We start from the raw sequence: 17,936 nt of genomic DNA, 5'->3' as shown, positions 1-17,936 counted from the left end.
AAAACATGCCAAATTTTACTTTATTCAGGCAATAAAGTGCATGGTCAGTGCTTATAAAATTCAGGTATTAATCTTCATATGAGTTTGGAATCAGTAAACTGTTTAATACAAATTCAATATTTTTCTGTTACATGCAAATATAAGCCATTGTTTGAAGAAAGTCTCCCCTCTTAAGCATGGCTAAGCACATTTACTAGAATACCTGAATTTCGAAGCATAAACAAGTTTTGCAAAGACTGAAAAACAAATATTAACTATTAATTTCACAAAAGGAATATAAATGTGCACCCTTTGCTTTTATATTGCAAGCAAATAATTACCTTATAAGAACACACCTTATTTACTCAAAACTCACAGCACAACTTACTCACGCTCACCTTTACCTAGATGGATAATTCTGCATATTGATGAGTGTCACATAAAATGCCAACTCAGCAGCTGTCGTTCAGAATGGTGCCTGTCCGACACAATGATTCTAACAGTAGGCAAAATCTGATGCTTTATGAGAAATGAGATTTAAAATAAATAAATTTGCCTTAGAAGGGGGGGAGTATACAGAAATTTTAGTGATAATATATATTGATTACAGGTCAAAAAATAATAACCTCGAACAATCCCAAAAAAGTAGTAAGAAAGGGCAGAATGAAGAAATGTTTAATGTTAAAAAAATGAAAAGGACAATTTAATCATGCCAAAATTGAGACCAACACACATTTTACAAAGATTCAAAGAAGTATGATAACTGACATAACAAACACATGACTGACACTGCAGATAAACACTAAAGGTGTAGGAACAATATGCTAGCTAGAGACAAAAGAATAAGGAGATATAAAGGTTATGGTTCATATTCTAATACACTGAAGCATATGTTTCCAAAAAGGATGTTCTACACAATTAAAAAAAACATAGAAATTTTAACTGGAAGATGAAATTAAGAAAGAAATGAATGAAAAGATACTTTAGATATATGAATGTTAATTTATTTTCAGGATAAAATTTAAAACTGTTATTAAAAAAAAAAGGATAAAAAAGTGTTAGAAAAAAACAAGCATATCTGGGATAGTTTTAGGGATGAATTTGTCCTAAAAGTGACACAAAATTGGCTAATTGTTGCAGGCTGTAAAACAAAAGTGATTAATACAAAAATATAATACTGAAAAATAACATGTCTGTCAGCAGTCAAGATGGGCCAAGAATGTAACTGCATTCAAACACATTATTTTTGTCACTAAAATGTCAAATAGTTTTTTAAAATAATATAATGTAATTAGCAATTGCACGCATAAACAGTTTACCATCTATCAGAGATTCATTCACTTACCACTGACTACATCTACTCAAATCAATTCCAGTCAATGCTTTACAAGTACGAATGGCTGTCTTCACAAGAACTCCAGGATCTTTATCCGGATTTTGGCCATCCAAAGACGGTGACCACGGTCCTCCTATAGCAACAGTTTCATTTTTACCTTTCAGCCCCACAAGAAAACTTATTAAGCGAGTAGGATGAACAAAAGTTTCTTTGACATCATCAGTATCATGAGCAAGGGCACAAGATTTATGAAAAATTTCATTTAAAGATGGAGAAGACATAAGCATCACCTACAAACATTAAAGATAATATATTAACTGTATTAAAAATACGAAAACGTACACAAATATCATTAAAATTTATATCTTTTTCCATTACAGGAGAAAAAGTGCAAAATAATTTTCTCTACAAAAAAAGTAAGTGCCAATGTGGTACTTCCAACAAGAAAACATATTTTTGTTGTCTGCTCAGTTTGGCGTGGTAAAATTCTTCTACACATGATAAATATATCATCTTAGATAATAAATGTATCATCTTTATTTCAAGAAACAAATAACAAAACTGAATGATGCACTTTAGAAAAGTTTTACTGACTGACTGACTAGATAAGAACAATACATTTAATTTAATGACGGCAACTCTGACACATTTTTGTTGATAATTAATTGGTACATGTATTGTATAAAGAAAACACTCTAAAATTCACTTAAATGCTGATGATTAGAGATGATTGATGGTGAGGTTAATAGATTTGCTGATGGGACTGTCAATTTGAGGTCCAGTTACACATTCCTCTTAAAACATCATCCAGTGAAGTTTTAAATGTGGTTCTTATTCCTCTTTAAGCATTATCCTATGGAGCTTTAAATGCTGTTCTTATGAAAAGTTTTGATAAGGATGAGTTAATACTGTCTCATTTAAAAGCTTTTGTGGAATTAGAATCCCTAGGTATCCATAATGACTCCTTAAAAGTGTTCAAATCTGATGAACTCTTCGAAGTTTCAAATAAAGTTTAACTTTTAAAAAAGGTCATTATGAAGCACAACTCTGTTGGAACATAATTGTGATAATTTTAAAAATAGTTATAATAATGATAAGAAAACACTTGTTTCATTGGTTCGAAGGTTTTGTAAGGATCCATGCTTGTAACGATGTCTATAAATCTGTGATAGAAGGATAATATGAGCTGGGAATTATAGAATTAGTAACTGAACAAAACAATATAGATCAGAATCCAGTATATTACTTACCATATTATCTTATAATCAGAAAGGATAAGAAAATAATAAAATCAAGGCTTGTTTTCACTGCCTCTTCACAGCCTCCTCATGTTCCTTCACTAAACTAATTTTGCATTCTGGAATAAACTTAAATCCAAATCTCTTAAAACTTATACTTGAATTTCAAATTAACCAAATTGCATTTATTGCTGATATTGAGAAAGCATTTCTTCAAATTAGTGTGGTAGAGACTAATTATGATATTGTATGTTTTCTGTGGATATGACTTACCAGATAATGTATTTGATACTGAGCCAAAAATTGTACGAATGACTAGAATCCTGTTTTGTATTATTTCCTGCCCATTTCTTTTAGCAGCTGTAATTATTTCTTTTTGCTTGATCAGACAGCCTGGCTCAGTAAAAGTAGGCGGCCAGTGCAACTCTGATTAAAAATCTAGTTTTAACCACGTGCAGTGCTGATAAGCACCACGTGTTTCTGTGATTCCTATTTTCTTTCTATGTATTTCTTTCTCCTGATGAGGAGGGACCTTTAGCTGCCCTCGAAATCGATTGAGTGTTTCATTATACCTACGCTAAATATAAGGTTGTTTTTTACGATTTTGATTGTCACATTAGCGTGTTTCTCTTCTAGTCTAGCTGTAATTAAATTCTACTTGAAACAATATTTCACTATTTATACAGATACTTGTTTGATGTTAAATGAAACACTGTAGATCAAAGATTTGCAATCAGGGGAATGAAGAAGCTTTCAGAAAATCTACAGAAACACATTACTAATCTTCTGAAATTTCATTCCTGCTCAAGAAGTAATTCTGTAGAGCTTGAAAACCTGTAATGATTTTGACTTTGAAAAAATACATCAGAAAATACAGATGTTTCATCAAAGGTATTGAAAATCTTATGGGATACTCAAAAGGACATTTTTAAATTTGATGTCAAAAACCAATTAAACTCTGTTTTGAATTCTAATGTCTCTATTCATACTGTAATAAGAACTGCGGGAAGAATCTTTGATCCAATTGGTTTTCTTTCTCCCTTTACCATCACAGGTTAAAACAAATTTTCCAAGAATTATGAAAATGAGGAATTCATTGGGATGAAGAGTTACTCCAAGAAATAAAGGAAAACTGGAAGAGCTGGTGTTCAGAAAGTAGAACTCCTGAAGGAATTTTCAGTTGCAAGGATACTTTCTAACAAATATGAGGATCATTGGAGATGCATTGCAGTTACATATATTTTGCGATGGAAGTCCTAGAGCTTATGGTGCAGAAGATGAATTTAAGGTGTGCAATATTTTACTTTGGTCAGACTGTTCCATGACACTGCACTGGATAAAAGGAACAGCAAGGGATTGGAAAACATTTGTGTCCAACAGAGTAGCTGAAATAAAGAACTATTCCAGTCCTCAAAATTGAAGTCATTATGAGGATAACTCAGCAGATATACTCACGAAAGGAAAAAAGTGTTTTAAAATTAATGAAAGATCTTTAGTGGTGGAAAAATTATCCATAGCTAAGATTACCAGATTGTTTATGGCCTCAAAGCAATCTGAGTGCAGTTACTTCAAACTGAGAAGAAAACTACAGTGCAATTTGCATGTAACGTCCCATTAATAGCAGAACCAGTTCACAATACTGAAAAATATATTAAATTGTCAGGATTTTATTGAATTACAGCCTGGACAAAGCACTTTATATATAATGTCCGGAAAAAAAAAAACTGGTGAGAAGAAAGAAGGTCCCCTAGCAGCTTTAGAGCTGTTAGAAGCAGAAATTTAGTGGATCAAAATTATTCAGTCAAGGAATTTTGAAGAAGAAGGAAAACAATTACTTAATAAAATAGATACACATAAAGGGATGACTATAGTTTTCAAAATGTGGAATGAAAGAGAAACACCCATGGTTAATTCCTACAGGAATCAAGTAAGCAGAACTTTTAATTACGGATGTACATAAGGTTCCACATTCAGAAATAGCTGACACACTGGCTGAACTACAGAGCAAATTTTGCATCCTCAGAACACAGAACATTAAATCTATGTTGAATAAATATTTAATATGCAGATGGTATAGGGTTCATCATACAGTGCAAGTTACAGCTCCACTTCCAGCAGATCATGTTCAGGAATCTCCTCCATTGGATGTCATTGGTATCTATTTCGCTGGATCCTTGCTTTACAAAACAGAATAAAGAAAAGCATTACATTTTACTATGTAACTAACACAAGCCATTCATTTAGAACAAGTTCCTTATCTAAGTACAGAAGCATTTTTACTAGCATTTCAGATTCATTTCACGCCATGTACTATGTACTACAGTCTACTCTGAAAAAAACCTTTCAAAACAGCAAATATAGAATTGAAGGAAATATGGAAAAATATTAGCCACAATGGCATTAGAGAATTTTTCAGGAAAGTTGAAATTCAGTAGAAATTTATCATTAAAAGAGGAGAAAGTGAGAACAGTGAAAACAAGCCTCAAGAAAATAAATGCAAAGGCATCTTTCTCATCTGAAGAACTGAGAACTGGTTCATATGTTAACAGCGATGGAAGCTGTGATAAATTCAAGACCAATTACCTATGTATACAGTAATCCACAGGAGTTAGCCCCATTAAGTCTTTTGCATTTACTTTTAAGAAAATGTTTGCTTGTTTGATTACTTTGACACCAGTAAAATGAAGTATTGGGTACTATTCGGTTTTGAGGGCCGTAAAAAAATTGCAGTGAAAATGTATGCGCAAAAGCGCCAAATCTAGCAAACGCGCCCATTTAACAGCGCGCCAAATCTAGCGTACGTGTTGATTTCAGATAGTGTAAGTTTATATTGTACTATATTTCTTAAGACGCCATTGACATACTAGTTTAATTTTTAAATCCTTTTTTGATTTTAAATCCTTTTTTGATATCCTATGGATTTAACAATTTGGGAATTGCCCATGACGAAAAGTCGGCAATAGAATTTTGGGTAAAGTCCAGATTCACCCACTGCTTGACGCGTTTTTAAGAATTGTACATACTCGGTATCCATATGCACATTGACCTATTTTCACTTTAAAAAAAATCCTAGTATTGCACAAAAATGGCACTGCACACACCCTTGACTTTATTATGTACACATCGACCTATTTTCACTTAAAAAGTAAAAGAAAATTGACAAAAATTCAATTGATTTTACCCTTGTAAAAAGCGGCAAACAAATACGTGAGCGATTCTGCACTTTACCGAGAATATTTTCAAAGAAAAGGCATCATTCATTATAGAAAATTACGTTTGAACAACCAACGAGATGAAATTATGCTTTAGCTATAAGTCGGTAGCGAAATTATGCTTTAGCGATTGTCGATAGCAAAATAGCGAATAATTTATCCATTCAGTTATGTTTAGCAATTTTTATATAAATTATAATAATGATCTGAAATAGTTATTTACTCTTATGCTTCCATTCAGTCATGTTTAGCCTTTTTCATATAAATTATAATAATAAAAAAGTATTATATGAAATTAACCTTTAATCTAAATTAAAACATCAATCTTAGATAGTTATTTACTATTATACTTCCTTTCTTGCCGCAATTATTTTTGGCAACATTGGCATCAACAAGAGTTTGGCGATTTTTTACGGCCCTCGAAACCGAATAGTACCAGGTATTGTTTATTTAATTATGGCAAAGCCCATGAGGGCTATCTGCCTAAGGAAAAACATGCCTTTGTGAAAGACGATCGAAGGGGAACTGGTTCATACACATTACACAAGGAGAAACGCCCATGCAACCAGGCAGGTTGCTTGAAATCAAACCTAGATCATAACTACCAATGTCCAGGATCTTTACAACTTGGCCACTGGTATGTCCCAGTAATATTGGATGGAAATATTAATGCAAATAGAAATAACGTGATAATACAATACAACTATCAACAAAATCTGTTGATCATTACTGGAAAAGATGGAAAAGGGAATATTTGCTAAGCTTCAAATGTTCAAATTGTATAACACCAAGAAAGGTAAAAAAAAAAAAAAAAAAAAAAAAAAAAAAAAAAAAGAGAGAGACTTTAAAGTAAATGATGTGGTCTTGATTGCAAACAAGTTGCCTAGAAATATGTGGAACTTGGGCAAAATTGTGGAAATGTATACCAGATGCAACAACAAGATAGGTCTGGTATAGTAAGAAGACATATACAACTTTTGCATCCACTGGAATTTTCAGAAAAAGACTATAATGCTGTTAAAGAAAATTGGACTATTTGAACTTTGAAAATTGTCATTTAGAATTTAATATGATATCCTTGTTATTATGATCAGTTATTACTGTTTAGTTAGTCATTATTGTAGTATCATACTCGCCAACCTACAACACTTAAAAATCAGATTTTTTAATAAATCAGAAGATTTTTCACAACGATGAAAAGATTTATAAATGATAAAAGTATATTTTTTAATATAATGAATTAAGTTTAAATAGTTACTAATTACTATCTGAAAGGTCAGTTACTAATTCTTAAATGCAAAGAGTAAAAAATACTTACATGTAAAAAACATTTTTATTATTTTCATCTTTTAACGAAAAAATACTTTAATCAGTTTTCGTACAAATGCTGTGAACAGTGGTAGATTTTGCTTTCATTAAGAAAGAAACTTCTTAATTTTGTTCATAGAAATTGCCTCATAGGCCTGCTTTTGCTAATAATTTTTTTTCTAATATGTCATTACTTATATTTAAATTTAGTCTTTGTTTTCACAACAGCACTGAAAATTCTCTAGCACTCTGCATTACTATGATGAATTCTCAAGATCGCCTGAGCTATTCTAGACAGTTCACTATACTTCAAAATTCCATCAGAACCTTTAAATTTTCCATTAAAACTCCAATAGGTATCAATCCTAGCTGGTTTTATAACTTTACCCAAGTTTTCTAATTGTAAACTGCAAAACTACAACATCAATATCATCTTTTTTCATGATTAAATGAAGTAAAACTGGAAATCTATTCAAAAATTATCTTATATCAGAAAAAGATGCATTTGCTAGAGCAGAAAAATATGCAACTTTAGCATGTAAAATCACTTTATTGTTGATTGGAAATGTATGCAGTATGTAATCACATATTCAGCAGAAGTAGCTTCTAATATGGAAATAAAACTTATTTTTGTCTTTCTCTGAAAATTCATCCACTACTTTTTTAGTTGCAGGCCCTATTACCAAATCTTCTGCTTTCTTATTTCACCATAACTAACACCATACGTAGAATTAAAAGAAAAAAAAGATTGTTTTCACAAACTTTGATAAACTGTCTTTAAACAGATCATAAATCGCTGATTGCAAAACATAAATTAATGGAATTCTGCTTCGCAGAACTGATTTAGGAACTTCAAATGATGGCAAAAGGAACTGTAGAAAAAAGCGAAAAACAGTTGTTAAGCTTCAAAGACAAGAACATAAATATTCATTCATCACAAGATACACTTACAGTAATCCAAGAACATTTTTCCCTTGTTGAGGAATTTTTTTTTTTTTTTTTTTTTAGGGAAATTTGTATCAGCTTTAAAGCTTACAGCTTGTATTAATATTTTGAGAACTGGCAATTAAATTGCTCACTGGTGCAGGAATAAATTTTTCTCAAACCTATTTTTAACAGTGGAAGTAATAACTACATCTCAATTTACATTAGGTATTTTATACCTTTTAATAGAACCTTTTCTTTTAACTCTAAAAGCATTTATTTCTTCGGGCCCACCAGTGGCCGAGTGGTCGCTGAACACTGGTAGTTCGGTCCGAGGTTCGAATCCCACGAACGGGCTGGCTGCATGGGCGTTTTCATGGTTTTCCCCATGTGTAACGTGTATACGAGCCAGTTTCCCTTAGAAAGTCCTTCACGAAGGCATCCCTCCCCTTAGGCAGATAGCCCTAGTGTGCTTTGCCATAATTAAATACACCACACCATTTATTTCTTCTTTAAAAATCACAAGAAGTGTGGGTTCCATTGGGTGAGGATTCAAGATAAATATTTCTTTAAAGATAGCTAGTGTGTACATACATGTTTCAAAATTTTTCTTATTTTAGTATTATACACAGCTGTTGGAATTGTTTCAATTTTCCCTTCCTTTCAGATCTCCTTTCAAGATAATAATAAATATCAACAATGTGCAAATGAAATAACTTCAATTTTGCTTTGTACTCATTGGCTAATATATGCCAGATGGCATGCAGTGACGCTCGATGCTCACTAGACAACTGGAACATGATGTTTTTGAAACGACTTTGGTTTTCTTTTAGATGTAATCTAGAGAAACACTGCGTGCTTTCATATGACTAAAATAACTTTTTTTTCTTCGGTGCAAATAACAAAGTATTAACCCATGCTACATAAAATTGTGAGAAGTTTAAAGAATAAGAAAAAGTAGGGAGAAAATATGTTGTAAAATGTGTAGGGAGAACGGATGGAAATCGGCAGTCTCCTGTTTAATCGGAAGAGTTGGCAACTCTGTAGTATTAACGTGGTATTCTCATTGTGCAGCAAGTACCGATGTTAATTTCAGAATTGATAATTAATTATTGTAATTGATAAGTAATTATTGTACTTGGATTGCACAGAAATGATTGACACAATGAAACTATGTGACAATGAAATTAAGTGAAATAGACACAAGGGGGTGTGAGCTATTCAGAATGCATAGATGACGCTGGCAAATGCTCAGTGATACAAGTCAGCGCATGTCCCTTTCGCCATCATCGAGAGCGTGGACAGTAATGATGGAAGGTGACTATCCCAGTCAGCATTGGACAACATGGTTCCTATGGAAGGAAGAGATACAGGGTCGTGAGATCCATCGTCGCATGGTGTCGGTGTGTGGGAACAAAGTACCCTCAAGGCATACTGTATTCCATTGGTTGGCCAAGTTCAGCAGTGGAGTGGAGACCACAGCCAAAGGTGTCAGTGCAGAATGACCGGCGACTTCACATACAGCAGGAAATATGGCAACCATGTGGGATTTGATCATGGCGAACAGGCACATAACGTTCAACAATATGAAGGAAGAGATGGGGCTTGTGCAAGGAACATTGAAGGTGATTGTGCATGGTGATTTAGAAATGACAAATGTGTGTGCAAAGTGGGTGGACCTAGGACTATGCCTTGTTTGGCAAGATCAAGGACACAGTCAGGGCAGAAGATTCGGCAGAAAACATGTTGAATCTTCTGCCGAATTTGCATGCAAATGTCCACAGGTGGTGCCCCAACACCCCCACAGACTCATTTACCAAAGCCCTTCGGGACCTCCCAGCCAGATGGAAGAAGTGTATTGACATGGGAGAGGTTTATTTCTAACTGATGTACTATCAGTTTTTTTTTTTTTTTTTTTTTTTTTTTTTTGTTAATAAATTGTATTCCGTTCTGCGGCAGCTTTTGTGTCATTCATTTCTGTACAACCTTAATATAATAATAATTAATTAGACTTCACTGGTGAAATTTCAGTTCAAGGGGGGAGGATGTTATGAATTGACAACACCTGCTGTTAGGTGTTCCTTCGAGCATCCTGTCTCTGGAGTTATTCGATAACTTCGTTAGTATGGAAGAAGGAAGGTGTTAAGCCTAATAATACCAAAGGGTGGTTCCTGATAATTTTAGTTGTAAAGCACTGTTTTATATCTAAATAAATTTTGTATGTGTGTTAATAGCAAATGGAATCCTCACTTTCCTCTGGCTTCCATACTCGAACAGAAATCTAATGAATGTAAATAGTTAACACACTCCACAACCATTAAAAAGGTATTTATATTCTTATAGAACAGAAACTCCACATTTTTTATTCTACAGATTAATAATTTTGCAAAATTATTATCTTACTTTAGCACTGTATGAGTAATCTGCATCAGAAGGCTCAAGAACTGCATCATTTTCAACTAATGGCTCTACATCTTTCCCAAGAATGTGAAAAGTACACTGATGGTCCAAAGTAAATGGTCTATGAGGTGGAAATGCTTCTTGCCACAGAAAATTGGCAGCACAAAAGTCTGATGGAATATAGAGGTTAGAATATCGCTTGCGCAGTTCCATAACATTGCCCATTTTGCTATTGGAAAAAGAAAAATTAAAATATGTAATGCAAAGTTTTCTTTTAAAGTACTGAATTACATTACAATTACCTTTATGGAGATAATATTATGGCTTAAAAATCAGCTCACTGCTAAGAATATAGCCCCACAAAGAAGCTTTCAGGAAATAAAGATTTAAATTATTCAGCTATACATCATATGCAATATACAAATAGGATGAATAGAGGAATGCAGAACAAAATCAACACAGCAAATCTAAACTAGTTTCTGCCCAAATCAATATCGATTCTGTGTGGGTACCCTTAATTAAATCAAAATCTTTCTATCTTGATTTTGTACTGTTGCTAGTTGTTATCCTCCTTTATGCAGTATCAAATACATGCTGGTGTCAAATCTACACATTGTTCATCCCATGCTATGTCACTATGCTAATAATAACTCTGCAAAAGATGCTAGTGATAACTCTGCATGTTAAACATGAATTAGTCTCCTTACTCATTATTACATCACTATTTTAAAAAAACATTTTATTATCATGTTAATACCACCCCAGGGGGGGGAGCGTAATGGCAAACTGCACATTGAGTTGAACATTGTTAACGAATTTACTGTGCATGCTCAATGGTCTACCGTTGGCGTGGGAGGAAATACTGGTGACAAAGGGGTATAAGCAACCTGTCATGTAGGTCTTATTTCCATAGTAATATAGTTGTTTTGGTTTATTCTGTTCATAAACACTACATTTAATATCAGTTATTTATAATAATTTCTTTGACCTTTAATTCAATAATTGAAACTGGATTTATTTCTTAATTTCTTAAAGTATATACGAATTGATTGTATGGTAAATACTCAGTTCCTTTTATTCCTCAGAAGTATAACCAACAAACATTCAGCTAATATATCTTATAATGTTTCCTGTTTTGGTAATGCTTCTTAAACAAAAATTTGCGTACTTTACAATCAATATTTACACTCTAATTAATGAAGCAACTTACAACCTAACAAAGGTTTAAACTAAGTTTTAAAACCCCAAACTGTTTACGCCCGGACAACAGAATATCAACCATACACTGCAGTTATCTTTTTACTTCCTCGCACGAAGTAAAAAGGAAGTACTGTAATCGCGAAAAGCTTCAGGCAGCATATTTCAACGAAAATATCCACTTTGACCGCTTTCGAATGCAATTTAACGATGTTTTTGCATAATATCTATACGTAAGGACAGAATAAAAGACTCTTTTCCTACAAAAAAAACTAAAAAACGGCTTTAAAATGAATTCTGAAGAGAATTTTTCGGGGCGTCTGTACGAACGTATGTATGTACATACGTGCGTGCGCACGTACGTACGTATCACGCATAACTCAAAAACGAGGAGCCTCAGAACGTTGAAATTTTGTATATAAGACTACTATAACATGTAGATGTGCACCTCGTATTTTGGTTTCAATCCACCGTGCCAAACGTATATAAATATATTTATATATATTTATCCACTCTGTTACCCGGCTCAGTGGCCTCAGTTTCTTTACTCTTATATGTATGTTTGTAAATTGTACATTTTTTTGCTTTAAAAATGATTGAATTATGTTGTTTTTATCTTCCGATTAAAGTTTTTATGCCTTTTGTAATTCTGGAAGCAATATTTGTACAATTATCAACAATTTAAAAGCTGTTTAAGTGCAGTTAAGTTTTAAATAACATGGCGGACATATTTGTTTACATTTGAAACAGCAGAATTGTAGATTTGTTGCCAATTTAGAGACACTAAGCTTCGCAACACAAAAATAACGCCTTCATTTATTATTGCGAATTAAATCATGTTTAATCCTTTCTGGAAATTTTTCGAGGAAATAAGTATTTAAGATTTACTTCGTAATTTTTAATACAGATATTTTGAGTTTTTATATATTTTTGCCTTGTCGCGAAGTGAAAACTGAATTAATTGAATGAGAAATATTCAATCGTCTGAGGAAAACTGTTTCTTTTTCGTTTTGTTTCCTTAATTTCTTTTATACATCGTTCTAGCTTTGTTATAGTATTTGAATAGAACATGTGGCAACGATTAGATAATTCTTTAAATGATATAAATTTTGTGCATTCTGAGTTATAATATGAACGAAATATAATACTGTTAAGTAAACCTAGCGCCAGAGTGTCGCTATGGTAAACAAAGTGAATTTTAAAGAATGCATTTATTCTATTGTGGTTTATGCGCTGTCGGCGAAGTAGGTTTAATTCAATCTAATAAGTTAAATGAAATGCAAGAAAAAATGCATAAAATATAATATTCCGTACAAGGAAGTCATGTGGTGTACACATCAGATTTTTTTAAAACTGCATCAAAGTCGTTAATTGAGCCAAATTCTCTTATGGGCATATGCAGTATGCGAAATTGGTTTAACATTGATCAACTGAATGTGCGGTCTGCCATTACGCCCCTGGGAGTTGACGTAGAGAACTCTGCAAAGCTACTGGCTAGTTTCTGTACCTAGGCAGTCTTGGTCACGGGGGTATAAAATATATGAATCTAGTGGTTCTGGAGGCCCTGGAAAGTTATTGGTTAGCCCGGTGGTCTGGCGTGTCCTAGCTCTAAGAGGCACTAGTAGCCCTGGGATAGCATCCCGGGTTCGCTAGGTGTCTCTCTGTGACGGGCAGCCCGAGCGACTGGCAGGTAGCAAATTAACGATCAGTGTAGCCAGCTGTATGGCAATTAGTGCCAGTCCTCTCCAGGGAGTTGCAGAGGAGGTTGAACCTCTGAAAACACTCAGAGGGTGGGCTGGGCATGTGGTGCCATTTTTAAAACTTTTCGGCTGGTGGAGATTGTAACCAATAAAACTAGTTATCATGCTGATCATATATCAGTGCCAATTTAACATAGTGCCAATCTTATGAATTTTGACTGTGAAGAGAATAATCAAAGCACTGAAAATGAGATGCTTTCATGAAATGCAATATATATCCATATAGTGGATTTCCCCCTCCTTCTATTTATTGGGCAAACAAATTAGAATTTTATTACAATAACAGCACTTTTTGTCACTCCTAAAGGACAGTGAAAACAAAAGAAAAGAAAGACATGCAACAAGAAGAATCAAGACTTATACAAGGAAACACATAAACAGAAAATAATCATCTTCATTACAATTTACAATTTAAACACTAATACTTCAGCTTTTGCAAGTTACCTCAATGCTTAATTCAACAATGATTATCTTTTATATAGCAAACGCTTTATAAAATTACTTCAAGATTCAAGAGCTGTTTCCCAGAAATAAAAAAAATCACTGGTCCCATGTCCAAACTACAAATTCTTAAAATTATCAGACCTGTTGATGGGTGAACTGTTTGTAAAATTATCAGAACGTCTAGGAACAATAACTGCTAATCTATTGATATTTAACCTGATCAAAGGATCAGGAACAGCAACAATGATCATTAAAATTTATATCCATTAAATTTTTGGTAAAAGAAAGTTAAAGGGAAAGTGAAGTTTGATTTTCATAACTGTAACCAGTTCAAGGAAAAAACCACTGAGGAACGAGATAACATTACCAATACTTATTTTTTGGGGGGGAAGGACTCCCAATATTTTGATAGCATGCTGTATGATGATATAAATCCTTGCTATGAAATTTCTACAATGAAAGAAAAAAAAAAAAAAGAAAATGAAACAAAATGGCAATCAGTGAGTACAATGAGATGAAACAAATAAACCTCATCATGACGACTGTTTTCAGAAAACTCATTGATTAATTGAAATCAGAAATGGTTAATTAGCTCAATTCGAAGTTCATTTTGGCTTTTCAAGGGAAATTTTTCTGCTTCTAAATTTTAATATATTTTTTATATTTTACCTTGATCAATTGATTTGTATTTTACCGTGTTTTATAATCTACCTTTTTTATTAGCATATAGCCACTATCTTTATTCTACCTCATTCAATTGATTTGTTTTTCTGTGTTAAAATTTCCTAATTTGTTTAGCATTTAGCTTTTTTATTAATTTAACTTGTAAATATTCAAATATTTTTTCTCCTCTTTCACACTTTTCATAGTAACTAAATATGCTTATGTTGGAGTTTTCTCGGAGCCACAGTTTTAGGTAACTTTTTGGCATGCTTACTAAAATTTATCTTCTAATTTTCTTTGTATATATATATATATTTGGTCATATAGATACATATATGTAAAATATAAAAAATACAATGACTTTGCTCTACGCGAACAGGCAACCTCTAAGTAACTTTCCGCAATTTCAGGATCTTCTCCCAGAGCAGTACTTTCGAGAACATTCGGGCATGTTATGTAACCACTGCTATAAATGAAGAGTTCATGTCATTTTTCATCAAATTGCTTTTCTCCACCTGCTGTTGTAACACCTTTTTGCTGCCGCTCTATCTTTCTTTGTTCGAATAGTATGATGCAGTAAATCTAAAGTTAATCGCATCGAGTCTAAATTACTATCGCATATGTAATGTTGAGGAATCTAAAAGAATAATGATTTACCATTTGAATTGAATAAACATGTGAAACCAAAACAGCTAACCTCTTCTGTGTCATCATTTAATGCCAAGCTTTATGCGTGTGCCCGGCTGCCAAAATAAGACATATATATATATATATATATCTCATATAGATACTCTTTTGCAAAAAATACGATGCACCATAAAGTGGTTGTTTTTGATAAAATTGAATATGTGTATAGCTCATACGCAGATAATAAAATAAGTAAAAAATCAAGGTCATAGTACCTGTTCACAGCTCACAATCACCCATCAAGTGTTCAAATTAGTAGTTGGTCAAACCACCCCTGGCGCAATGCATGCTTGAATTCGTTGAGGCAAGGAGTGGTAGAGAATCCTAATGTCATCCTGTGACACATCTGCCACGCATTCATCAGTTGTAGCTGCAGATCAGCAATATTTTGTGGTGCCCATATCTGGCGGCTACCATGTCCGAAACCTTGATTGATGAAAGGTCTGGTGACCTTGCTGCCCAAGGAAGAGTATCAACCACACGGAGACAATCCAGAGATATGCGTGCCGTATGTGGCCTGGCATTATCTTGTTGCAAAATGGCCCCAGGATGACGTGCCATGAAGGGTAATGCAACCGGTCACAGGATGGTATTAACATATCATTGACCTGTTAAAGATGTATGGAAGATGACTAAAGATAACCTGCTGTCATAAGAAATAGCGCCCCACATCATCACACCAGGGGTTATGGCTGTACGCCTTTGTAAAACAAAGGCTGATTGGAACTGTTGGCCCCGTCCTCTCCAAACACAAACACAGCGGTCATCTGCTTCAAGGGTGAAGCAGGATTTATCGCTGAACACTATACGATGCCAGTCTGATGGTAGCCATGATGATTGCTGCGACACCACTCCAAATGACTCCGATGTTGCGGGGTCAAAGGCAAACATCTTAACCCTTTGCGGCACAGTATGCCCGGTCTGGGCACACCTAAAAGTTTATTTCTGTATGCACAGAAAAATTGAATGAAAAAGGATTTGAAAGTTACTATAGGTTACTCTAAACCTTCTTTATTTATAGTAGATGGCAGCTCAACAGTCCATATATTTTAGCCATGTTTAGTTTTTTAAGACCCTCATTTAAATAAATAGTATAAAAGGAATTGTTTGAAAGGAAATTTCTATGTTATGTTTTTGGCTGTATGCTAATCTCCTTATTCTATATTAGTTTTAAATTTTTACCTTGAAATATTGCTTAAAATCGAACGACGACCTGAGGTATTCCCAGACTGGGCTCACTGCGAGTCTAGGTCACTAAGAGGCAGCTGTATCTCTGTTTCTCTGCAGCTCATCGGTCAGCTCATTAACATAGAAAGGTGGGTCCACATCTGTGTTTCATTTCCTGTTTTTCTCTTTCTTCTCCCCCCCCCACCTTTTTGGGGGGAGGAGAGGGTTTGGTTATCAATTAAGAAATTGTTGGGGTGATTTTCTGAAGGCCAGGGATAATTTTATCAGTTAGCTGTTTGGTTTTTCACTACAGCAGTTCTCTTTTCCTCTTTCGCTTTGGTTCAAAGAAGTTTCCTTAGTGCTACGTTTAATAGTTTTGAGTTGTAGACATTTATATTTTTATTTTATAATTTCAAATTGTAAACATATTAATTTATTTTTTCAGATTTTTAATTATTTTCCAAATGGGTCGGAGAGGGCTGACCATTTCTAAAGCACTCAAAGTGCTAGACTAATTGCTTTCAGATAGTGAATCTGATATGGATCTCGGCACATGTGCAAATCATGCAATATTGGCTTTTGCTTTTTCAAAGGTGGTGTCATTTTCTTCGAAAAGTACCACGATGAAAAAAAAAAATAGACTAAAGTGTAAATATGAAATGTAAACATTATAACTATCATATTCCCAAGTTACTTTTTTTTTCCATTCATAAGAATGTAATCATCATACAACCCAAAATGAGCTTTTTAGGGGGGTGTAGAGTAGCAGATCTCCCGTGGCACACCCTGGGTAATGCTAAATTTGCTATGGTATTTAAAATAGTGTTTTTAATCATAGGCAAAATCTCATACTCTTTTATGCGCTTTCCAGCAATGCTCGTTTCAGCACTCTTTTCAAAGCTCTATTCAATCAGTGCGCCCGCTTCGGGCACACCCACAGAATTAAAATGATAAGTGCTATCTTTACAAAATTTTACTTGTGTACTCCTTTAGGCCTAATTAAACTGTCTACCTTTTTTTTTTTTTTTTTATCAAAATTCAAACTTTAAAAGGTAGTGTGTCGGAAAGGGTTAAAGGCCTCTGAGAACGTAACCCTGCCTCAGACGTGCCGCGAGATGGTGGACCAGGGAGGTATAAACGTGGCTGTAGTGCGTTGAATAGTTGACAATGATACTGTTAGAGTGGTTCGGGCCTGGTGAACAATCATCCTATCTTGCCTCGCATTTGTGCTCTTTGGCCTTCCAGAGCCTCCATTCCATTGGCAATTTCCTTTTAGCAACCATTGCTGTCAACGTCTTTGTGCAGCAGTGTCTGTGGGCTACAGGTGCAGCCTACTGCTCGGTACGACCACTCAGCTTCATGCAACCCTACAATGCGACCATGTTCGATGTTGTTTAGTTGTCCGTAAGGTCTTCGATATCATCGTAATGGCATCTTTAGTTGCTTCTTTACGGAATTACAACGGCAGCAACAAAAACAGCTAAATTTTCCGCCTCTGTTACTGGTCTTATACTTTGTGATTGTGGACTAGAAATGCCCGCTATGATCGCAATTCATGTCTATTTGCCTTGAAACTTTGATCATGTGCATGTTCGATCAAGATGTTTTTGCATATTAAATT

General features: G+C 34.1%; 1 protein-coding gene across 3 annotated transcripts in view; it reads right to left on the bottom strand.

Annotated features, from left to right (window-relative positions):
* LOC118179963 (cell division cycle and apoptosis regulator protein 1-like) overlaps positions 1–17,936 on the bottom strand; it is a 115,333-nt gene that overhangs the window by 53,121 nt on the left and 44,276 nt on the right. For all 3 annotated transcript variants that reach the window (XM_035349123.2, XM_035349127.2, XM_085825982.1), the window contains 2 exons: positions 10,401–10,626; positions 1,325–1,605 (listed from right to left, as the gene is read on the bottom strand). In XM_035349123.2, the coding sequence (XP_035205014.1) occupies positions 1,325–1,605; positions 10,401–10,626 (507 nt within the window). The remainder of the gene's footprint in view (positions 1–1,324; positions 1,606–10,400; positions 10,627–17,936) is intronic.

Source organism: Stegodyphus dumicola, chromosome 10 (genome assembly GCF_044657685.1).
Source record: "Stegodyphus dumicola isolate Sdum_Otavi_A_Nest chromosome 10, ASM4465768v1".
Classification (NCBI taxonomy): domain Eukaryota; kingdom Metazoa; phylum Arthropoda; class Arachnida; order Araneae; family Eresidae; genus Stegodyphus; species Stegodyphus dumicola.
Note: the sequence above shows the minus strand (reverse complement) of the source record. Positions and strands in the feature narration are given on the sequence as shown.